This window comes from Mustela nigripes, chromosome 6 (assembly GCF_022355385.1).
Source record: "Mustela nigripes isolate SB6536 chromosome 6, MUSNIG.SB6536, whole genome shotgun sequence".
In the NCBI taxonomy this organism is placed as follows: domain Eukaryota; kingdom Metazoa; phylum Chordata; class Mammalia; order Carnivora; family Mustelidae; genus Mustela; species Mustela nigripes.
This window is the reverse complement of record NC_081562.1, coordinates 8,448,424-8,472,598: the sequence shown is the minus strand read 5'-3', so window position 1 is coordinate 8,472,598 and position 24,175 is coordinate 8,448,424. Positions and strand designations below refer to the sequence as shown.

At 50.8% G+C, this 24,175-nt stretch overlaps 1 protein-coding gene across 2 annotated transcripts in view; it reads left to right on the top strand.

Annotated features, from left to right (window-relative positions):
- The window catches only part of GRAP2 (GRB2 related adaptor protein 2), a 62,456-nt gene extending 45,467 nt beyond the window's left edge, over positions 1–16,989 (top strand). For both annotated transcript variants that reach the window (XM_059401961.1, XM_059401963.1), the window contains exons 3-8: positions 3,882–3,973; positions 6,841–6,960; positions 10,243–10,411; positions 12,681–12,869; positions 14,159–14,281; positions 14,898–16,989. In XM_059401961.1, coding sequence (XP_059257944.1) covers positions 3,882–3,973; positions 6,841–6,960; positions 10,243–10,411; positions 12,681–12,869; positions 14,159–14,281; positions 14,898–15,077 — 873 coding nt within the window. In that variant the 3' untranslated portion in view covers positions 15,078–16,989. The remainder of the gene's footprint in view (positions 1–3,881; positions 3,974–6,840; positions 6,961–10,242; positions 10,412–12,680; positions 12,870–14,158; positions 14,282–14,897) is intronic.
- Positions 16,990–24,175: the final 7,186 nt, after the last annotated feature.

Genomic DNA, 24,175 nt, shown 5'->3' with positions numbered 1-24,175 from the left:
AGGTGCTCGGTGCCAACGGCTTGAATTGTTAAACTGCGTTTCTGCAGGCTCGTGTAGAAGTCCATCAGAAGGGCAGACCTCTCCTTCTTTTCAAATTCTGTCCCTTGCCACTTAGCGGTGGAAAGGAAAGTGGAGAGGGGCCTGTTGGCTGAGCCCCACCGCGGTTCTGCATCGTGGTGGCTAGTGCTGTGCCTGTGGGTCTCTCCGAGCCACCGCAACCCTACTCCGCCACTCCAGAGATGGGTCACAAGCCCCAAGATCTTGCAAGTGCTTCCAAAGGCGGCTCTTGACTGCCCCAGTAATCTACTCCTGGGATCTCTTTCCTCCTAGGCTTTTCCTGCTAAAAGACTAAACAGACTTTCTCACTAGAAGGCACAAACAATGTCTGAGTAGCTCACCACCAGCCCACCCACTCCAGACTGTGACTTCCCCAGGACAAAGCCCTCAGCTTATTCATATCTGTATTCCCAGCACCTAAGTGCAAACAGCAGGTGCTCACTAGATGACAGGATGGTGAACAAGATGGTGGACGGGGAACTCCAGCCAGATAACTCGATCCCGCTTCTCCTGTGAGAGACACGTTTGACATCAGGAGCTGGAGGTTTCATGTTCGTGCCTCAACTCCACCCCCCACCCCATCCCAGACCTGTAGCTACACGCAGCACCCGACTTGCATTTCCCTCTGAAATTGGCCGGTCGTTTTTAAAAAATGTCTCTTGACCCAGTCCCTTTCTACCTGCTTCTGTAACGTGTCCAGCTCAACTCCATTTCTTCCTACTGAAACAGTGACCTGAAAGCTGTTAGAGTTAATCGAACGTCAATTAACTTCAATACTTCAGATTTCTGCTCTGCCTCTAAGAGCTATAATTCCATCCAATTTTAAAAAATTCTCCCAACTGTACATTTTGTCCTCTTCCCCCGTCTAACTTATTCTCAGGCCATGTAACCCAGAAAATTATGCTCGTAAGCAACATTATAAAAATTAAGACACCGTAAGGTGAAGTCTAAAACCTCATGTGCTCAGACTGAACCCCTTGCTTAGGTTTTCATGATGGGGACAAGAGATAGGGGGAACCGAATAGGCAGAGAGATGAGAAGAACAGGAAGTATGGGGCCCTGGGCCGGCAGCGGCAGGAAGAAACCACCTCCCCCCAGACACTCTTCTTTGCCGAAAATGAGATTCTTTTAAAACCTTGCCTTCTATACACCATAAAAAGCCTGTAAATTCACCTCTCTGGGAACACGATCTCAGGCAGACGGAGCACCAGGTGGTGGGAGAAATGGCCGGCATTGTGGGATAATCTTTCAGTTGCTACAGGAGGTAGATGGGTATGAGCCACAATTACTAAAATTACAGCTGGTTTCAGGTTGGAGAACTAAGTTACAAAGTTGGTTCTTACCGTGATGAGGCAATTTCCGATTGGCCTCTTTTATCCCTGCTCACCTTATACTTGACATTGGCTACACAGCCCAAACATCTCACTCCTGTGTGACGGGAGAAAGGAATTCCAAAGCCATATATTGGTGGGGGGGCGGTGAAGGCATGGAGTGAAATGTCCTTGTGTTCTTTGTGTGCCAAGTTTCCTAGTTCTTTTTCTGACCTAGATTTTCTGCTCCCCACCCCACTCTACCCACCTCGGCATACACATCCCACGTGTCCTTAGTGATACCAGCAGTCACATTTGATGTTAGAAACTATAAAGTTTTCTGTCCTCAGCAATTCTAGAACCCAAATATGGGACACACTTTTATTTCTTCAGAACAAGTGATTAAATTCAAAACATGCACATATAATACTTTAAAGAACTTATAAACCCTACCATGTCCTTCAGAGCTGGAGTCCTCCCTCCTGAGAATACCACATTTTGCAGAATTGTGTTTTTAAAAACAGCGTACCCTTTCTGAAGGACTTCGAGGTCCCAGGCCTCACCTGATCCTCGCATCAGCTCTGTGAGGGGTTAGCTGGTTGTTACTGGCCCCATTTTTCAGGGGGCTCGTTGACTTGTCGAAGGTCATACAGCTGGTGACAGAGCCTAGCTAGAAACTAGGTTTTCTCATTCCAAGCTCAGAGTGCTGGCCCCTTTCTTCCACCTCGGGGTGACATTAGAAATATCAGTTAGTGAGCTCTCGTCATTTCTTCCCGTCTCTGGAAGAGAAAAATCTGTGGGACCCGGACTTCAACTCCACCTGCTTTAGGATGACTCTCCAATCCCAAACGCCAGCCCCAACATCTCTGCTGAGTCCAGACACACACCTTCAGCTGCTCCCCGAGCTTTTCTTCTCAGACGGTCCCAGGGGCAACTTGGATTCACCCATGTGCAGTCTGAGGCCCATGAGCCCTTCTTCAGACCCACTCCTCCTCCTGTACTTTCTATTTTAGCCAAGGTATCACCACCCACTTAGTCTCCCAAGGCTGAAATCCGGAGCCCTCCCAGAATCCCTTTCTCCCTTGGTTCGGAAAACAGTCATGCAATCCTGCACACTTTGCTTCCAGGTTCCTTTAAAAGAGCCCCTCGCCTCTCGCCAGCATGACTACCCTGCCTTCCTAGACCTCCCCCTGCAGTCTGTCTTCGTGCTCGGGCATAGAACTCTTTCTGGGCTCTAGTTCTTACTGTGTTCTTTCCCTTTCCTTCTGAGCCTTTAGCGGCTCCCCATACATTTCAAGATAAAAGTTCAGACTTTTCTACGTGGGTCACATGGCCTTGTGCCTCTGCTCTCCCCTGGCTCTGCCCCCAGGGACCACAGTCTCAACGCCCGCCAGGCCTAGGCCTTTCGTTCCCAGAATGCACCCCACTTCCTCCCATCCCAGAAGTTCCTGCACCAGCAGACTTAGCCTGGGTTAATTCCTTTCGTCTCCAAGCCTCTCCTCCAGGCAGTCTTCCCTACCCATTTCTGCTTTCTCCTTCAGCATAGCACTTCCATCCAATTAAGGCATTGTCAGCTGCAAGAAGCAGAAACTTGAATACGGCTGAGCCAACCTGCAGGTTGATCACTTCTCACACAAAGTCCAGAAGGAGGAGGGCTCCCGCGTAGCTCACCGGGGTTCAATGACATCGCCGAGCTTCTTTTCATCGCTTGGCTCCGCCATCTCCATTCTTGTTCAAGTCCATGCCACAGACTTTAGAAACATTCTCAGTGGAGGTTCGGGGCAAACATTTGTCTTTTAATAGTGAAACATTTTCTGAAATAACCAGAAGCCACACAGAGCCACATAGACTCATATGAGTAATCAAGGGAAGCGATAACATTTGGGGTCACAGTCAACGAAGGACCATATAATCAGGAGACAGAACTTCTGGCTTTGCTCGGGATCTGGCACTAAGAGTAAGTTTAGAAAAGGCATCCCAAGTATCTTGAGTTACGTCCAAATTGTTTGTGAAACACATGGAGTGTGAACACAAAAAGTTACTGTTTTCAAAGCTGGCCCCACTGGATGTTTTAAGTTTTAATTGGCTTATTTAAAGAAATAAGAAAATATTACATTTTTTTAAAGGTCCTTGGTTACCTGGCAGAGAAGAAGAAATCATGGGGTGGCCACTCCTGCCTTCCCAGCATTGGCTCAAATGAGGAGCATCGGGGGCTGAGATCTGGGACCCATGAATTTCCAGAATATGCAGAGAATCCCCCGAGGGCTGAGTCGGGGAGTCCACACCATGGTGGGGTTCCATGTGTGGGCGGAACCCATGGTCAGAAATGCTCGGGGTCAAAGAAGCCAAATTCCAGAGAGAAACCTGTTGCCCCCTGACTGGAGTGCCTGTGTGGTTCTCTTGGCCTTTTTTCCTCTAAATCTGAAAGGGTGTTTTTCACCCTGCAGCCCCCCCCCCTTTTTTTTTTTGCTTTGTGTCCTCCCTACAGTCTCTATTTCCTTCTCTTCTGTGTAGATCTTAAGTAACCAACAGGAGTGGTTCAAGGCGGAGCTCGGGAGCCAAGAAGGATATGTGCCCAAGAATTTTATAGACATCCAGTTTCCTGAGTAAGTATTTCCAGCCCGCTGACAGGGGCCTACCCACACACACTCCCCTGACTTTTTCAGCAGTCACTAAAATTATCTATGCATACCCAAGATACTGTCAAAACTGGTTGCCTCTGGAGAGGGAACCACGCCTCTGAAGGCCACGGTGGGAGGGAGATTTGCATTTCGCTGCATTCCCTTTTGAATCTTACACCATGCGCACGGATCACCTATTTTAGGTTTTATAAGCCAAACTCATCTATAATTGCAATCACAGGGTTTCCACGAGTTCCATCAGGGGCGCTGTTGGCCACCCCACGCCCAGATTTGTCCTTGTGGGCATGTCCGCATTACCTCCCAAGGTCTTCATCCTCATCAGGGATCCCAAATAGCTCCCTGCCTTCTCTACAATGGTTTAGAGAAGATCTCAGATCTCAGATCCCTGAGAACCATTGGCGGGGAGAGGAAATTCCTTTCATCAAGAGGAAAAAGGAAAATAGGGGTTGCGTCTCGTTTGTCTCAAGAACTGACCACAAGGGTTAGATAGAAATCTAATCTCCGAGAGTCACTGTCTGGCTCAAAAGAGCGCAGGTCTGTCAGAAACCCAAAGTGGTCTTGGTGACTCTGGTCAGGTGCAGGAGCGTCGCTCACCGTGAACCAGGGCCGGCCACTGAACCAGCAGAACGACCACCGACCTCAACCCTTGAGGCTGCCCTGTGATCTTCTACTTTTGTTAAAGATTTTATTTATTTGAGAGAGAGAGAGAGAGAGAAGCATGAGCAGGGGAAGGGAGAAGAGGAACACCCCGCCAGTAAGGGAGCCCAGTGCGGGACTCGATCCCAGGAGATCATGACCTGAGGGGAAGGCAGACACTTAACCAACTAAGCCACCCAGAGGCCCTTCTAGAAGACTACCTGCCACCCTCTTGCTCCTCAGACCTCCAGCCCCTCCCCCACAGCCCTCGAGGCTCGGGGCTCTTGCTTCTGGGATCACTGGGACAGAGGAAGCCACCAGAAAAGCCCCTCTACCCCAACCCCCCGCTGACTCACTGCATCCACCCACCTCCTGCAACTGCGCCCAGACAAGGATGCCTTTCCTGCAGCTGTTTGGAAAGAATCGTCTGCTGCTAGCAGAAACTCCTCCTCCCTCTCTCGCACATCAGTTCTCTGTCTCTCTCCTGGGTCATTCCCTTCAGCAAAGATGCTGCAGTTTCTCCCATCTTCCTCCCAAAACCCCCCAAAACCCAAAATTCGTGATCCCAAGTCCCCTTGCAGTTACCACTGTCCTTCCTCTGGAGACTCGTCTGCCCTCTCATCTCTAACTCCTCCCCACCCCCTGAAGTCTTTTTATCGCGGTCTCAGTGGGCTCTGGGGCCCGCTGGCGGGTTCTGGGGTCTCTGCAGGATAGGACGGAAGCTCCCCAAGGGCAGGCCTTCCTGTCTGCTCTGCTCACCGCTGCGTCCCCCGCTCCCAGCAGAAGGCCAGCACGTAGTAGGTATTTGGTAAAAAAACAGTTGAATGAATGAGTGAGTAGCTTTGGAATGATGGGTGAAAATATACCCCTGCCTACCCGTTTAAAAAGTAGTGTGTGGACATTTTCGCCCGTTTTAAAGTCACGTATCAAACTCCGATTCGAGGACAAATGTGTATTTGGGTTAGTGATAAATGTGTATTTGTCCTCGAATCGTCTGGAAAATTCAAGACCATCCCCTAACCACTCGCTGCCTCGTCCAAAATCTTTCCTTCGAGGTATGGCTGCTGTGGAGCAGGCCCTGTTCCTTTCTCCAGCCCCATTACACTCCCTATGCAAGGCAAGCTGTGGTGGTCGCTTGTCCAGCGCTGTGGCCAAGCATGGCAGACACTCTGATAGGATCTCCAGGCAGCTGGCGGCCGGAAACCCTCTACTTCGGGCCCCTCACGGCCCAACCACACTTCCCCTGCAGGGTCCAGTCTGGAATAAGGACATCCCTCCTGCCACTCCTATCTGCAGGTCAGGTTCCCAAATTCTAGAGAGCACAGGGACTGCTTACAAAGGACTCTGAAGCGTGTCAGACCTTCACCCTAAAGGGACGGACAGACTAGGGGCAGCCCTTGAGCAGCCACCTTGGAGGAAAGGGACCCGTCCCAGGCAGCACTGCTGAGTGATAGCAAACACTCATTTTTGCTCTGTGGCTGAGAGGTTTCTGGTTCCCTGCCCTCAGGCCGTAGCCTCTGTTTGCATGCAGGCTCTGCCACCTGCTATAGCACTGCAGGCTGCCACCCCAACTGTCCCTGGAAAAAGGAGTTTCTTCTCCATTCCTTCTTTTCCACAGTAAAGATGACCTTCCTGGATTTGGGGGAGCTCCCAGGAGCTGGCTGCGTAGACGCTGCTCTCTGGCGGCTGCTAGCCTGGCTCCACGCCACCCAGATCCCCAGGGTCCCCAGGGTCCCTGGGCTCCGAGGGGGCCCACTGAGCTCTCTGCCTGGGCGTGAGCCCAAGGCTTCCCGGCTCCGGCCCCCCAGCACCCAAAGGGGTTCCTGTCGTCCTGGTGCGTCATCTGTCCCTGCAGATCTTTCCTAGTGACATCCCTCACAGGGCTGCCAGCAGGAGGCTGCTTCCCGCAGTAAGTCACTCCCACGCTGTCCCATTTTGGTGCAGTGGCACATTTCCATGATTCAGGTTTTCCGAGCTAGAGAGAGGCTTCTCCTAGAGGGAAGGAACAAAGGGGAGCGCATCAGGGGAACACTCAGTTGCTTTGCCTGGAAGCTGCCCGGCCCCTCCTCTCTTTCTGTCCGCACGCTACTGACCAGAGTCCCCAGCCTCCGTCCATTTGGGTCATCGCTTCTCCCCCTCCCCTTCCAACCACCCCAGCATCTCACAAGATTCTTTGATTTTGTCTCATCCCATAGATGGTTTCATGAAGGTCTCTCACGACACCAGGCAGAGAACCTACTTATGGGCAAGGAGATTGGTTTCTTCATCATTCGGGCCAGCCAGAGCTCCCCAGGGGACTTCTCCATCTCCGTCAGGTACTCACCATTCCCAACCCAGACTGCTAAGGCCATGGGGTGACCTCTTGAATGTGACCTGTTGCTCAGGGACGTGGTGGCCAAGGGGTCCAGGCGTCATATCAACTGGGATGCCATATATGTTCCTCTGCCTCCTCCTCTAGCCAAAGTGCTTCTGGAAGGACAGGATCCTAATTTATTTCACCTTTGTGCCTTTTCCAGTACCTTGCACTCAGCAGGCATTCAGGGACGTGCATTCTGTGCAGGGACGTGGGGCAGGAGAAGGAGGAATTCCCAGCTGTCCACATCTCTCTTGGGGTTTAAATCTAAACCTTTTCTTCCACTACTGATATGTGTCTGAAGAAGGCGCAGAGGAAAATTAAAATCCCAAGTCATTGTTGTAGGCGGTTGCATAAAAGAAGGGCCAGCTCAGCACACCGTAATGCAGCACACTGACAGCGACACATCCGAGCCGAGGAGGGCTGGGCCGAGGGACCGGAGCAGCAAAATCTCACTAACATGCAGCACCCGGGAGGAAATGAGTCAGTCCGGGCATAAACATGACACAGCCCCGCGCTCAGAAACCCCAAGTCTGAGCGCACTGCGTGTGGTCAGCATGTCTGGGATCATGAGTCACCCATCAGGCAGGGTGACCACATGTGAAAGTGCACAAGTTAATGCTGATATCTGTGCAGGAGGAGACGTGACCACCTGTACAGTGGAACCTCCTGTCAAGTTCATTGACAGGAAATGTTGGTCTGGATCATTCAGTGCACATTGAAAGGCATATAGCTTCAGTGGTTTAGGTGCCTAAATCCACTCTCGGGTAATGAACGGAGGGCACTTCACCATTTTAAACAGCTATTTTAAGGAATAGGTAGGGAGGACTTAGGAATAAGGGGTCAACAATTTGTATGCACGTGTGCCTCCACAGGGCTCAAAAATAGCTTGTTCTCATTAGCATTGCCCTTGCAGTATTGCTTAAAATCTTAATTTTCCTTAACTAAAACTTTTTTTTTTTTTTTCACAGCTTAGGCAACAGGAAATTTTAGCTCAGGCCAATATTGAAGTGTCACAAATTCTAAATTTGTTAGGTCTTAATGCAATTTTGCTCTATTAATAAATCTTACAGTCAAACCTCTCTTAAGGATTCTGATTACAGATTGGACCAGGTAAGTGGTTATGTTGAAGGGCATCTCTTGGTGCCTCTGGTTTGCGTGAAGTGTACTGTGGCTTTTTACCTAGGAATCGTGGGTTGTATTTCCTCCAGTAAGGTGCATTCTCCAAAATGATCAGCCTTGACTTCTGCCACAGTCTCTTACAGAAGCTTGCAGCTTCTTGTGATTATTACCATAATTGTTACTACATCTTATGCAGAAATGTAGCTTAATATATTCCAAAGCAAATCATTTTTATTTATTTATACATCTGCCTTCTGTCATGCAAAGATAATTAAGAGCTAATTGTGGTTCTATCACTTAGCATTTGTTAAGGGTCTGAAACACTAGATTTTAGAGGCTAGAGCCCTGAGTTATATCCTTTTTTCTGCCTCTCTTAGAACTTGAGACAATGGTGCAGCCACTCTCTCTCTCCATGGGTCCAGAGGGTTGGCTGCAAGCCTGACATCCATCCTCTCAGCTCATGGGGGGCGGGGGGTTTAATGTTTCTCACTCTGAGTTCTTTGACTAAGAGATGGTGGATGAATAATTATATCACAAGAATATTTCCTCCTCCACACACAGATGTGAGGAGTAATGACTATGAATTAAGCCATGTGTTGTTAGAGCGAAGGAAGCATCTGTTAGTGGCCAACACTGAGGAGAAGACCACACAGTGATTGCAGAGTGTCAGTTCCTGGCCCAGAGCAGTCAAGCAGAGGTCCCCATATGGGTTCACCTGGCCATGAACAGAGCCTAGCTCACAAGATGAGACTGAAGATCAATCAAAATTCCTGTCCCCTCTGAACACGAACCACTGAGTCCATCCTTAAGAAACCTGCACTAATCTTCAGAGGTATCTTCACTCCCCAACTCTCCTTAAATTCTTGACCTTTCTGTTGGATCAGGCAATTGGTATCATTGGTTTATTTTTAGATAGAAATGTATGTCTGTTTGACGAATAAACTTGACATTGAAAAGAGAATGCCTTGGTGATGGGGAAAGACTGGAGCTATTAGTAAAGGCCAAGCTCTCCCTTTCCAGATGAGTAACATCCAATTTCTCCATCCCTGATAGAAATATTTCCCATCACTATGATTCCAGCTGTTGTCAAAAGGTACCGAAAGAACTTGGCACGTGTACATGGTATGACAGGCTCAATTCACTGGACTGGAATCAGAGAGCCGGGGTTCTCACCTCAGCTCTGCCAATCACTCACAGTGACCTTGGCCAAGCCCCTCCACCAATTGGAGCCTCAGCATCCTCATGGGTAACATGGAGACAGGACTAAACAACCTCAGAGGTCCTTTTCTTTTTCTTTTTCTATTTTTTAATTTATTTGACAGACAGAGATCACAAGTAGGCAGAGAGGCAGGCAGAGAGAGAGGAGGAAGCAGACTCCCTGCTGAGCAGAGAGCCCAGTGCGGGGCTCGATCCCAGGACCCTGGGATCATGACCTGAGCTGAAGACAGAGGCTTAACCCACTGAGCCACCCAGGCGCCCCATCAGAGGTCCTTTTCAATCAAAACACTGCATGGCTGTATAACACTTTTCTCCCCAAAGGTTCGAAATACTTTGTAACTTTATTTATGCAAAACATAAACCAAGACCAAGAGATCTCCATTAAGTAGAGAACCAAGTGCGACAAATTTCTCAAGATAGTCTCTTACTATCCAGAGCTAGTTTATGGGCTTAAAAGAACTGGTTCAATGTATTTCTGATAATGGAAAGATAACAGGGGTGAAAAACCTCTCCCCTTCAAGCCTTGGTGGAGTCCTTGGCGTCGTACAGGACGCAAGCAAGGCCACGTTTCAAACAAACATTGTAAAAAGTCCTTGACCTGGTCATTGTTGAAGTGCTCGGACATTTTTTTTTCTTATAAAAGGTTGGCTCCAGTGTCAGAAGACAGATTATCTTCTGCTGATGTAGAAATCCCTTCTAATGCTGCCCGTGTCCTGAGCAGTCCCTTGCACCAATCTCCCCCTGAGAGTTTGACTGAGCCAGCACCCCCGCCCTGTGATGGGCAGGCACTCCACATCCCCTTTCCTGCCCCAGAAGAACTCCAGCAACCCTGGATGCAGTCAGCCCTGGGCATGGGAACATTGTCACCATGTAATATACAATTTGGATTCACCCTGATCTCTAGGCATGAAGATGACGTTCAGCACTTCAAAGTCATGAGAGACAACAAGGGTAATTACTTCCTGTGGACAGAGAAGTTTCCATCTCTAAATAAGCTGGTGGACTACTACAGGACGACTTCCATCTCCAAACAGAAGCAGATCTTTCTGAGGGATAGAACCCGAGAGGATCAGGTATGCCTCAGGTCCCGATCATCCCCAGTCCACAGATTTTAGACAACAGGAGTCCTATGTGACCCATCGAGACAACACATTCGATGAGCCTTTCCTCTGAGGATTCTGGAAGAAAGAATAAGTCTGAAGTCAGACCTCAATTTAAACCATCTCATAACACTTCCCAACCATGTGATTTGGGAAAGTTGTCTGATCCTCAGTTTCCTGATCCATAAAACTGGAATGATGGTGACAGCTAGCTCGTAGATGGTGGTGAAGGTTAGAGGATACCACGTAAGCCCCTTCCCTGACATCGCTCCTAACAGTGCTACAAGCACGTCCCAAACATTAGCTCTTCATTGTGGGTGCTTTGTTTTATTCGCATAGATAGTACTACATCACAGTTCCAGCCTAGCCTAGGAGTTGCCCAAAGATGAAGGCCAGGGGCCCACACATGGGGAGGTAGGAGAGCCGCCTAGAGTCTGGGACTAAGGCGGCAGGTAGAGCTTTGTCAGAGAAAGGGAGGCTGGGGGTGTTGGAGAAAAAAACTGGATCTGGAATGCTTGCTCTTGGAATGGTGTGGAATATAGAGTACTATTTTACTAGAAAATGCATCAGACACACCTAACTTTTTTATTTAAAGATTTATTTATTTATTTTAGAGAAAGAGAGAAAGAGCACTCAAGAGCAGGCAGAAGGACAGGGGAGGGGGAGAGAACCTCAAGCAGACAATCTTGAGTTGAGCACGGAGCCTGACACAGGGCTGGAACCCATGACCCTGAGATCATGACCTGAGCTGAAACCAAGAGTCAGACACTTAACCAACCGAGCCACCCAGGCACCCTCAGACGAACCTAACTTTAAAGATTTTATTTATTTATTTGACACACAGAGAGAGAGATCACGAGCAGGCAGAGAGAAAGGAGGAAGCAGGCTCCCCGCTGAGCAGAGAGCCCAATGTGGGGCTCGATCCGAGGATGCTGAGACCATGACCTGAGCCGAAGGCAGAGGCTCAACCCACTGAACCTAACTTTAAATCCTAATTTCATCACTAACTATCCTTATTACCTAGCCAAGTTAAGAAACCTTTCTGAGTATCAGATTTCTCATCTGGAGAATGGAGAGAATATAATACTTCCCTCACTGGGCTGTTGTAAGGATTAAATGAGATAATACAGTGATAGCACATGCCTTAGAGTCTGGACAAGAGTAGGCACCAAGGAAATGCTAACTTGCTTCCCATTAGAAAATGCACATGCACACAACGTATAAAATACCTTCCAAAGGAAACAACATCATTGTAAGAAAGAAATGGGTATTCTAGGAAGAAGCATTTCTGGAGTAGTTAAAACAGTTGAAATCCCTGGAATGAGTTATTTGAAAGGCTTTGAGGCTTTCAAAGCAACAGGTGCTCTGGGGGAAGTGGAGAAAACCATCTCAGGCAACTGGTTGATTGTAAGCCTAAGAAGGGACAGTCCTAGGAGAAAAGGGTGTCCCAGCAAGGGCACGTCAGAGTTCAGAAAGAAAAACAAAGGTTTACTGAGACTTTGTGAATTATTTAAACCAAGAAACAGAGGTATTAATTTACCAGGATGTGCATGTAGAGAAAAGAGGGGTAGCCTAAGATGCATTAAACTGAATGAAATGAGTTCATATTTGTAAAGCACTTCGAGCAGCACCTGGCATGTACGAAGCCCAGGCCCTGGGTAGTTGTTTATGAAATAAAAATAACAAGAAATTACCTCTGAGTCACAAGGTTGTGGTACCATTAAGCAGAACGGCCGTGCTCCTTCCCAGCACGTGCCCAGCGCCAGGCCTGGTTTCCATGGTGCCGCAAGAGGGCGGGGGGCCCTATCACCAGGCGATAAATGACAGTTCAAAATCAGGCAGAGTCAATGGCAGAGCTTATGGGGAGGGGAGGGTGTCTGGCGGTGTGGCAACACGCGATAAGGAGGAGTGGCATTGTGTCAGTAAGATAGAATATTGCAGGTTGATTACAGAGAGGGAAACAAGCCCGCTGGGTAGGGGCTCAATGGGTAGCATGTGGAAAAGTGAACCAGAGGAGCCCGAGTCCCCAACCCAGGAGAACCTGAGAAACTGGAGACCATTTTTGAAACCATGAGGGTCCAAACCATGGGCTCTCTTGAGGCTGCCCGCGTGCCGGCAGCTGTTTGTGGGAGAGGTCGTGGGCAAAGTCTGGAAACAGCAGGCAGCAAGGGGGGGCGGGGCTGGGGGGCCGGGAGATGCGCAAGGGGGACGGATCTCCATCATCTTCATCATCTTTTCCCAGGGTCACCGGGGCAACAGCCTGGACCGAAGGCCCCAGGGAGGCCCACACCTCAGTGGGGCTGTGGGAGAAGAAATGCGGCCTTCCATGATCCGGAAGCTGTCGGACCACCCGGCACCGCCTCCCTCGCAGTACTCCCCGGCACCCCCGGCCCAGCAGCACCGCTATCTGCAGCACCCCCACTTCCACCAGGTACAGCAGAGGAATGACGTGGGCACCGTGAGGTAGGGAAGATGCTCTCCTCCCCCACCCTGGGGCTCGGGCCACCCTGTCCCCACGGGCACGGAGCGTGTGAAAATCCCCCACAACACCAGATGCAAACAGAGTGAACAAAGGCTTGGGGACTGTCGTGGTCCTGGGACCGTGGGGAGGAGTGTCTCGGGCCCTGCCCAGCCTCGTGAGGACTCACAGAGTTCATAACGGAGACCCGGGACCTTACAACTGGCAGAAATATGATAATATGATATGGGAACTGCTCTTGGCAAAGAAGGCCCTGTGAATTCATTGGTTCCCTGCCTGAACACACACACACAAACACACACACACACACACACACACACACGTGCGCGCGCGCGCGCGCACACTCCTACCCTGAGGATTCAGTGAACCATTGTTTCATTTCCCTGTCAGCGCAGTTCCAGATCTATCCGTGCCCCCTAACCCATCTGGCTGTGGAGAGCCACGAGAAAAACGGATTAACACCCACAATAGAGCCCCGCTTGCTTATTTCCTTACTCCCTGCTTTGTTCCAGATGGGGTTTGGGGCCGCTTACCGAGATGGACAACACAGCCAGATAACATTGATCCTAAATTCCCTAGTAGGGCACACAAAGCCCTTTGTAGGCTGCCTGTATCTGCTTCCCCAGCCTCATCTGCTGCTGCCTCCCCCTAAACCACCCCCACGCCCCACCCTCCCCACTCCCTGAGCAAAGACACACTCCAGCAACTCTGCACTATCTTTAGTTACCAGAATGGTCTGTGTGTTTTCTCTCATGACCTGGCGGCATTTTATATCCTCTTTCCTCTGCCTAAAATGCCCTTTGCTGGCTGATCCTTCTCCTCTAAAGCTAGAGTTCAAGTGTCACCTCCTCTAGGAAGCCTTCTCTGATTACCCTGGCAGACTTAGACATTCTCTCAGCTCAGTTATCACTTAAATGTGTGTAGTTCCCCGTCTAAACCGACAATCCCCAAAGACAAAGACCTTTTCTTTCCAGCTACATATCCCCAGTGACTAGGACGGTAGCAGACACATGGTCGGCGCCTGATAAATACTCTTTGAGTGAATGAAATCTGGCATCGTCTTCACAATCGAAGGTCCCTGTGCCATCCTCCACCGCCCCTGCCCCCAACACCTGGGTTTATTGTCACCAGCAGCAAGTATCCTTGGAGCACTGGCTGTGTCTGTGGCATCTGAGCAAGGCGCCGGGGGGCCTGACAGGGACATGGTATGGTGACTGGTCCTCTGTGACATGTGTTCCCAGGACCGCCGAGGAGGCAGCCTTGACATAAACGATGGGCACTGTGGCATGGGCGCGGGCAGCGAAATGAACACCGCCCTCATGCACCGGAGACACACGGACCCCGTGCAGCTCCAAGTGGCCGGGGTACGTAGGCTTTCCCTCCCTGGGCTCCATGAGGGTGGCCAGAGGGGCACTTAGAGCAGGGGCTGGTCCTCCCGGAGAGAAGCAAGCTGCTCAGAGCTCCGAGTGGAGGCGGTGGGCGCTCCTGGGAGGAGGAGGAGTTCTGGGGCCCAGCCGAGCCTGCTTGTTGTCCTGTCCCGCCACCGGGCCGTGTCCTCACCTCGCGTTTCGGCTCCAGCTTGGGCTGTAGCGGACGTGAGCTGTTGCCCTTTTCCTGGCGCTGCATCTCCCTGGGTGGCCGTAACACGGGCACTGTTCGCTTGGGCATGCTGCCATCCTTTCTGTCACCTGGAGAGAGTCAAAAGACCCGCATAGACGCCCAGGCAGTAGCTGTCAAGGATGCTCCTGGGGCCTGGGAGACTAACTGCTCTGGCGGTGGAAGTCCTGAGTGCGGAGCGCGACTAAGGTGGGCTCTGCTGAGGTCAGGCCTGGGGCTGGGCTGCGGGGTCTGCTTTCTGTCCTCGCCGAGGTCTTGGTCTCAGTGTGGGAGCCGGCAGGACCCTCCTGCGAGACAGCGGCTCGGAGGGCCAGCACCCCCCACCACGGCTCAGCGGGACCCCCTCTGTGCTTCCCCCAACAGCGAGTGCGGTGGGCCCGGGCGCTCTATGACTTCGAGGCCCTCGAGGACGACGAGCTGGGCTTCCGCTGCGGAGAGGTGGTCGAGGTCCTGGACAGCTCCAACCCGTCCTGGTGGACCGGCCGCCTGCACAACAAACTGGGCCTCTTCCCCGCCAACTACGTGGCACCCATGATCCGATGAGGCCCTTCCCGGGGCGTCAGAGGCTGTCATCGGAAGCTGCCTGCGGGAGAGGGGCAAGGAAGAGAAGCCGGGGCCATCTACACATACGCACACGGGTGCGCGCGCACGCACACACCTCTGCCTGTGTGCGCGCGCATTTTCTAGTAGTAATTTATTGGCGATTTCGTTGGTTACTTAGTTGATATGAAAGGAAGTCAGGCGAAGAATTAGATTCATACTTGTTTTTCTGCTCCCCTCAGTGGCGCGTGGAAGGCTGTGGGAAAGCTGGAGGGTGGGGGGCAGGGACAGGAGGCTCCCAGTTCTTCCCGTCCCAAGGCCGCGAGCAGCGGAGCGAGATCCACGCCCCGGGTTCTCCCAGAACAACAGGGCAGGGCAGGTCTGGGGGCCCATTTCCGCTTCCTCCCAGCCCTGCTCACCTCCAGGGTTTGCAAGGCAGCTTCCCTCCGTTCTACAAGGGTGGGCTCAGCGGGGTTGAGAACAAAGGCGCGGCCCCATGGGGCTGAGCTGGGAGCAGGAGGGGCCGTGAAGGCAGGACTGGCGCTGGGTGGGGAGGGGGTCCTGCAGCCGGGGCGAGTCTGGTCTCCCGCTCCACGCTCAGCGGGGACCTTCACCTCCCTGCAGCCCGTGTTCCCGGCTAATCCTCCTCCCTGTGGCTGACCTGGGGAATCAGAGACCCAGAGGAGCCAAGCACTGGGAGATGGAGGGATTTTCACAAATCCCCAGTGGCTTACCTGGGAGTCACCTCTGTTTCCCGGGATACCAAGAAAGCAGCTTGGAGACTCTGTAAAATGTTTGGAGAAGCCCGGGGTGAGAAAGCGGGATTTGAGAGCCATTGTTTTATGGCAACAAGGGTGTCTCTTTGGGTCTCTGTTTGTTTTCCCATGTTTTGAGGATGCTTTGCGCAGTGGCACAGAGACCAGCCCAGGCAACGGGGGCGTTGACCTGCCGTTGCCCACGGGCTACCTGCTGCGGCATGACCCTGGGTGGGAGCCGGCTTTGCCACGAGCGTCCAGGATCCAGCTGCTGAGCCATTGCTGACAGCCCCCCCCCCCAACAGCTGCATGAGGGGCAAGGGACACCCATGCCACCATCTCTCTTGCCACCTCAACATAGAATTGTGATTCCCTCGGGGGTGTGGGTGTGAAGCACAAACTGGCCAGGAAACTCAGTGGGACCTGGGGGGCAGAAACGTCTGCCCAAGGGCCCTGATGGGGGTGGGGGGTGTCTCATGAGACCTAAATGAAAGGGTGGGGTGCCTGTGCTGGTGAGGGAACATGGGGGTGAGGTGGGCCTGTCCCTTTGTCTTCTCCCCCAGCCCTTCCTGCTCTAAGGAGTGACCGGGCGGCCATTACCGAGGGTGACAGGAGAAGAAAGAGTTTCTGACTCAGAAGTAACAGTCAGTATAACACAGGCTGTGACCCTCTGACTCCGAATTCTATGGTTTTGTGATCCCTGCGTGGCCTTTAGAGGGGAAGGGAAAAAGCAGGCACTCTGCAGGGAGTCTTGGGAGGGAAGAGAAAGCAGCCCTGAGAGGCCAGGGGAGTGGAGCGGTCTGGCGCAGCCTGCAGACATGGGAGCCGGGACGCGAAGGGTAGCAGAGTCATCTCAAAAGATCAAGGAGCAGCTCGAGAGGCACAAAGGGAGGGAAAGGAGGCAAGACGTTACGTGGGGCAGGTGAGGAAGACGGCAGCGCAGGGGCCAGCGGGGGCGGACAAGCAGGGGAAGGAGGAACGGAGCAGCGGGGAAGGAGGAATTAGAGCCGAGACGGGAGTGCTGGCGAAGGCAGGGGCGAAGGATGAGGAGCCGGGAGAGAGAAAACAAGGCAAAGGAGACCTACAAGCTATTTTGGTGCTCGGTGATGCGAACATGTTACAGTAAATAAAAGCCAAAAGTGATGTTTGATTTTACAGTATTTACAAACCATATGCTTTAAACAGCCCACAAACCCCATCCATTTGTCTGATGATGTAGGAGGACTGGCCCCAGTGGAGAGAGAGGGAAATGATTTGGTTCTGGCCTGGATTTCGTGCCTTGAAACACTCCTCAAGAAAACAATGATACGACCAGTGCCATTGTTTTGCCAGGCTGCGTGTTGTGTCTGTGGGCGTGGGGGGCTCTGGCCTGGGGAGGTTCACCCCGCAGTGTGGGCAGAGCTCTAGGGCCCTTGGGACTAGGCTAAGAGGATAAGGATGCAACTGTCCCTACCTAGGGGCTGGTGGGAAGTGGCTTTGCTGGGCCTCTGGTACTGCCTCGGGGAGCCCATGGGAAGTTCCTCTCCACCTGAGCATTTCAGTGCCAGGGGCATGTCCTCCCGGCCTCACAAGCCACGCAATCCCAGTCCGGGAAACAGCACACATGTCTGACTTCAGCTGAAACGCTCTGCATGACCCGGGGGCAGGGAACTTCCAGAGAAAACCCAGTTCCTGATGAACCGGTTCCATTTTCTACCCATTTGCCGAGGCTCCCTGCAATTTCCAATCTCTGGAAACTGCCACTGCCCACCCACTTTTAGATGGCCTCAGGGTGATCGAAAGCGGTGTTTCTCAAAATTTAGTGCCTGTGGATTGCCTGAGGAAGGTGTTAAAATGCAGATTCAGATCCAGTGCTGCGTGTCCACAAGCTCTGAGGTGACATGCCTTCATCCACAGACCAGTCTTCGAGTAGCGATGGCACAGAACTTGACAGGGGGCTAGAGAGCCACAAAAATCAGAAGAGATCTTTTTTCTAGGGATCTTCAGGCACTTTCCTCTGTCGCTTACAAATGAGACGTGATTCAGAACTGCCGTTATGACATCATCCGCATTTGACGGCCCAGGTGATCGACTTCAGGGTCTCCACCTCCATCAAGAATCAAGAAACTTTAGGACGACTAGCATTCAGAAAAAGGCCACACACGGGTTTCCCAATGGTGATTAGTTTAAAGATAAGCAGAGGTTACAGAAGTTGTGAAAGCTTTCTCAGGAAATCTTTAAACATAAAATGCACTTGCATCAGGTGTGGTCCTGCTTGGAGGCGAGGGAATGACCCATGTCACTGGGGCACCGTTAGATCAACTAACCCAGAGCAAAACAGGCCACAGGCAGGACAGGTTGGCCTGGGCAAGTACTTGCTATTTGCCTTGTCAAAAGTTAACACTTCAGCCTGTGTGTACCAAAACAAGGACACGGAAAAAGCACGTTGTCTTGTTTCTTTTAAATACTTCTCAGGTTCCTCCACGTCTCTCCATCACCACAGCCGAACCACCATATCTTTTCCTTGGTGACCCGTTGAGCCTGGACACGCTTCTCCCAGCATATCCTCTTGTCCCCAGTCCATTATCCACACAGATGCCAGAGTGATCCTTGTACAACAGCAGCCTGATCACGTCACTCCCCTGCCAACTGCCACACTTGGATTTTAATCCAAGTCCCCATGTGGCTGCGGGTGGTCTGGCCCTGCCTCCCCCCTTCAGCCTCCTCTGTGCCTCTCCCCTCCCTGATGCCACGCTCCCACCCACTGGCCTTCTCTCAGCCTCCAGATTGGTTCCCAAAGCCTCCATACCTTTTGGTCTCCCTCTACCTAGCTAACTCCTATGCACCCTCAGTCCTCAGCTTAAATGTCACTTTCTCCAATTATCTTTCCCTGACCCTAATCTAAAAATCCTTCCCGTTGGACTATCTGGTGGTTCCTGGTGCTTTTCCTGAACAACGTGTAAGTTGGTCTATTGGCCTATTAGACTTTAAGCTCCCTGGGGGCAGGGATCATCTGTTTTGTGGACCATTGTATGCCACAACATGTAGCCCTGTGTTCGGTGCACAGAGGCTCCACAAATATTTGTTTAATGAATGAGCAAGTGAAACCTGCCTCGTGTCACCTATCATTCATTCTGTAACCCAAAGGTCCCAAGCCTCATGGACCCGTAGGTGCAAACAAGGTGATATTAGCATCGATGCCCAAGTTACAGTAGCTTTCAGCCGCGTGCCCTCAAGATCTCCAGTTACTTTGAGAGTCCACAGGAGGGAGGCTGGTGTCTCGTGTGTTTAAGCACAGGTCTGCTAACGCTTCCTACTCTGGCCAGGTTCGATTTTCCCTGAACATCCTCCACGGACAGCATCTTCCCGGATGCGGTCGATCCGCTGTCCGTTGCATCAGCGTGTTGAGGAAATACCCCAATCCTTCAGGAAGCTAACTCTGCCCTGTAGTCCGTGTGGCTAGGTGGGTCGGGGAAGAGGAGGGGTGGAGAACGGCCTGTACGCAGTTCTGAGCCGCCCCTGTCCTTGGGCCCCAGAGACCCTCTACCTAGATCAGAGTTCCCGCACAGCTCATTCCCTCCTCACTGGAGCCCTCGCTCCCTCACACAGGACAGGAAGTCCCCTTCCCCTCCATCTCTCCCACCCTGTTGCCCCCTCCTCCTTCCGCTGAAAAGAAATGCTCTCGTACTCTTTGTGCAATAGATCGCGCCCACGGTGCCAGAGGGATATGCACCCTGTCGTATAATCTGGACTGTGCTGTAATTCATTCATTAAATCAACAACTATTTACAAAACACCCCATAGAGGCCAGATGCAATGAGCCAGTGGGTCATCCACATCTCTCTACTTCCTCTGCAGCTGTGCCACAGTCCTTGCCTCATTTCAAGTCCAACCCCCAACCCCTGCCTCTGGGCTGGCCCTTCTGATCCAGCCCACTGACTGCCAGAGAGACCTTATTAACATGCAAAGCGGATGACATCAGGCTTCTGTTCAAAAGCCTCTGGGGGCTCCCACTAGCTTTCTGGCCACAGTTTAAACTCCCAGGCTCGGCACTAATGCCATTGTGTGATCTGAATGCTGCCTGTTTGTTCAGCCACAATGCTCATCTCTCCCCAGAATGAGTCATGGTGTCTCAGAGCTCTGAGTCTCTCCATTGGGTTCCTTCTGCCTGGAATGCCTTTCCCGCATTTTTTTTATCTAGATCAGTGAGGTCCAGTAGCACATCTGTGATGGTGATGGGCAAGTTCTCTATCTGCTCTGTCCAATGTGACAGTCTCCAGTCACTTGCAGTCACTGACTGCTTAATGTGGCTAGTGTGAATGCCCTCAACAGCGAGATGGGGCAAGTGGCTGGCTACCTCATTGGGCAGTAGGGATCCAGACAGCTACTCACTTTGAAATACTTAGCTCAGGGCTCAAGTTCTCCACTGGGATTCCATCCCAACTTCATGGCTGCGGTACATGTCCCTCCTTCATGTTCCTGTTGCATCCTTGTTCTGTTTCCATCCCAATACTCAGAACTCTATAGCATTGTTGGGGATTCATTGAGCCTGCCTCCTCCAAGGCACTGAACTTTTTTTCATGCATGAGCAATTCACCCTATAAATGGTTGATGCACACGTGCATTGGTGTGCTGGTAAATGTTAAGCAACTGCCCTCTGAAGGAAAGCCCCAATCGGCACATTTGCCAATTCTGTAGTGTAGATATTCCTACTGTGCAGCAGAAGAATAGAAGACAGAATGAGTTACTATAGAAGGGGAAAATATATTTTCAGAAAGCCTACTTGATAAAGAACTGTTACCCAAAATAAACAATTCTTAAAATCCAACAATAAGAAAATGAACAACCCAACTGAAAATGGGCAAAAGGCCTGAACAGACACCTCACTGAAGAAAATAGAATATCACAAGTAAGCACGTGAAAAGATGGTTGACATTACATGTCATTAGCAAAATGCAAATAAAAACGAGATACCATTATACAGCTCTTAGAAAATCCAAGGACCAAAACACTGACAACACCAAATGTTGACAAGGGTGTGGAGCAACAGGAATTCTCATTGACTGCTGGTGGGAATGCAAAATGGTTGGTAGCATCTGGAAGACAGTTTGGCAGTTTCTTAGAAAAACGAAACATAGTCTTAACATATGATCTGGCAATCATGCTCCTTAGTATTTATCAAAGGAACTGAAAACTTATGTCCATGCAAAAACCTGTACATGAATGTTTATGGGTGTTCCATTCATAATTGCCAACACTTGAAAACAACCAAGGTGTCCTCCAGGAGGGGATTGGATAAATAAGCTTCAGTCCATTCAAACAATGGAATATTCTTCAGTACTAAAAAGAAATGCACTATCAGGGCTCCTGGGTGGCTGTCAGTTAAGTATCTGCCTTCCGCTCGGGTCATGATCCCAGGGTCCTAGACTCAAGCCCCGCATTGGGCTCCCTGCTCAGTGAAAAGTCTGTTTCTCCCTCTCCCTCTGCCCCTTCTTGTGTGCTCACGCTCTCTCTCTCTCTCTCACTTGCTCACTTCGTCTCTCATATAAATAAAATCTTTAAAAAAAAAAAATGAGCTATCAAGCCATGAAAAGACATGTAGAAACCTTAATGCCTCTCACTAAGTGAAAGAAACCAATCTGTAAAGTCTACATACTGTATGATTCTAACGCTAGGACATTCTGGAAACAGCAAAACTATTGAAATGGTAAAAAGAGCAGCAGTTGCCAAGGGTAAGGTGGGAGAGAGAAAAGAAGAAGTGGAACACAGATTTTTAGAGCAGTGGCCACATGTCATTACACATTTGTCAAAACCCAGAGAGTGTGCAAACCAAGAGTGAACCCTGAGGTAAACTATGGGCTTTGGGTGATAATGATGATGTGTTGCTTTGGCTTCTCCCAATATAACAAAGGCACCGCTCAGGTGGGGGATGCTGATAATGGGGAAGGCTGTGCATGTGTGGGAACTGGGGGTATAAGGAGACTATCTTCTGCTCAATTTTGCTGTGAACCTAAAAGTGCTCCCCCCCCCTAAAAAAAAAATTAAGTCCATTAAAACAACACAACAACAACAAAACCCTGCCACCATGGCTGGTTTCAAGCCACCAGCATGACACCAGCAAATTGGGAGTGGGGAAGAGATGTGTGCGCGACTGGCTCTCACAAGCCAGAAGGAACGAGTCTCAGCTCGGATGCGTGAATGAATGAATGCATGAATGAGGGAAGGGAGGGAGAGAGGGAGGGCAGGAGGGAAGTCGATTCAACCTGGAAGAAGGTGGTCCTGCAGCTACAAGTCCAATTCCACTTCCAACCTAGGAGAGGAAGGACCAAGGAGGCATATTTTTGACTTGTTCAGAAAGAGGGATGCTTGTCTCCTTTAGGTCTTTTACTTTTTTTTTTTTTTAATTAATTTAAAATTTTTTTTAAAATTTTTTTATGGTTTTTTAAAAAAAATTTTTAGGTCTTTTACTTTTAATACCAAGCCTTATCCAGGCATCTCCTGAGTGCCCCACTCCTACTAGTGGAAAGTGAGTGAGCCTGAGACTCCCCACTTGTGCAATCTTTCTCTCTCTCCCCCTCAAATAAATAAATAAAATCGTTTAAATAAATAAATAAATAGGGGCTTCTGGATGGCTCTGTTGGTTAAGCCACTGCCTTCAGCTCAGGTCATGATCCTGGAGTGCCAGGATTAAGCCCAACATTGGGTTCCCAGCTCAGTGGGGAGCCTGCTTCTTCCTCTGCCCCTCACTCCACTCATGCTTTCACTCTCTTTCAAATTAATTAATTAATTAAATTTGTGACAAAAGTCATACAGCAGTCATTCCCTCGAACCCCATTGGCATGACTAGGTCAGCTGCCATTCCTAAACCAGCCATGTCTAAGAGGATGAGACCACCCTGACTGGCTTAGACCAGTTGATGGGACCTTATAGGAGGCAAAAACTGGGGACCCAGGCAGAGCCCAGTCCTAAAGGAGGAAATGGATGGGGTAGAGTGACAGCAGCAATGGCTATGAAGACCCGGTCTACAAGAAATGTTAGAAGAAGATGCACTAATTTTATGAACCAGGCCATTCCAGAAACAATTCTTGAGATAGTTAAAGAACAAGAAGGCAGTGTGAGGCAGCATAGCTGCCCGGCATTCCCCTCAGAGTTGAAATGCCTACATGGACACACATAGACTCACACACAGACACACACACACACACATTCTTCCCTCAGCCCTCCTCAGTGGATTCCCACATGCATGTTAAAACAGCATGTCGGTGGGGACAGCTTCCACGCTCTGCCCAGAAACCAGAACTGTACACAGTGAGGCTCTGGACCTGCTGTGGGGACAGAGACCCCTGCCAGTCAGGTCTGTGCCATAGTTCCAGCCCTGAACCTGCTGTGAGACTCCCCCACACGGGTGCTTCCAGGTACGGCTCTACCCAGGGTCATTTGTGGCCACGTGCTGACGTGGGCAATCCCATTTCAACAGGACTGAGTTCCCCTGGGTGGGCAGCACATGGCACCTCCCTCTCCCTGCTCTGACCTGGTTATGGGGAGTTGCTAGGTAACTGCTACGCAGCCTCTGCTTCCCACGCTGGAGGAGGCTTGGTTACCATGGCAAGTCCAATGGTTGGGGGGACACAGGGGAAAGGGAGCATTGGCTGGGGGGGGGGTGGGCAGCAGGGATGTCCATAGTCTGGACTCTGTCCTCACTCTCTCTGGGCCACCAGACCTTTGGGAAATTTCTTTACCCCTCTGTGCCTCATTCTCATCAGTACAATAAAGTGCTCAAACCACTGCTGCATGCAGACGGCGTATACTAAATAAACACTGACCCTCAGACTCCTCTTAGGTAAGAATGACTCAAGATGGGTGCAGAAGAGGAATGGATTGAGTTGTGTTTAAAATAAAAAGAAGAAACTAGCCAGCCAGTGTCTCCAGTAGGACACATAAAAGTCATGGGATTCTGGAATTTAGCTTCTGGAATTGTACTCATGAGTCCCGGGGGCTCCCTGGGTCCTTTTCTGAACCTAGACCTCCTAAGGAAGTCCCCTTAAGGGTGTGTTACCATAAGGTACGTAGGCTTGCTAAAGGGTCTACCCTTTCCTGGGCTCTGCTGGCCCTTCTGTCCCCACTGGAGTCATGGCACAGGCCCAGCCTCTGGGACCAACTGATCTGTGGGGCTCTGCACCGGCCTCTAGGACTGTCTATGTGATCTCACATTCGATCTGAGCCTTGGCCCAATTCTCTTCCTTCATTCCTGCAGTGAGACCCCCTAGCCAGGCCTCAGTGCTGGGATGTCTGCAGGACCCAGCTCCACCCCCTGCTCCCTCTCATCCGTGCCAGTCCCCTTCCAGAATCCAGACACCCGCTGCTGGA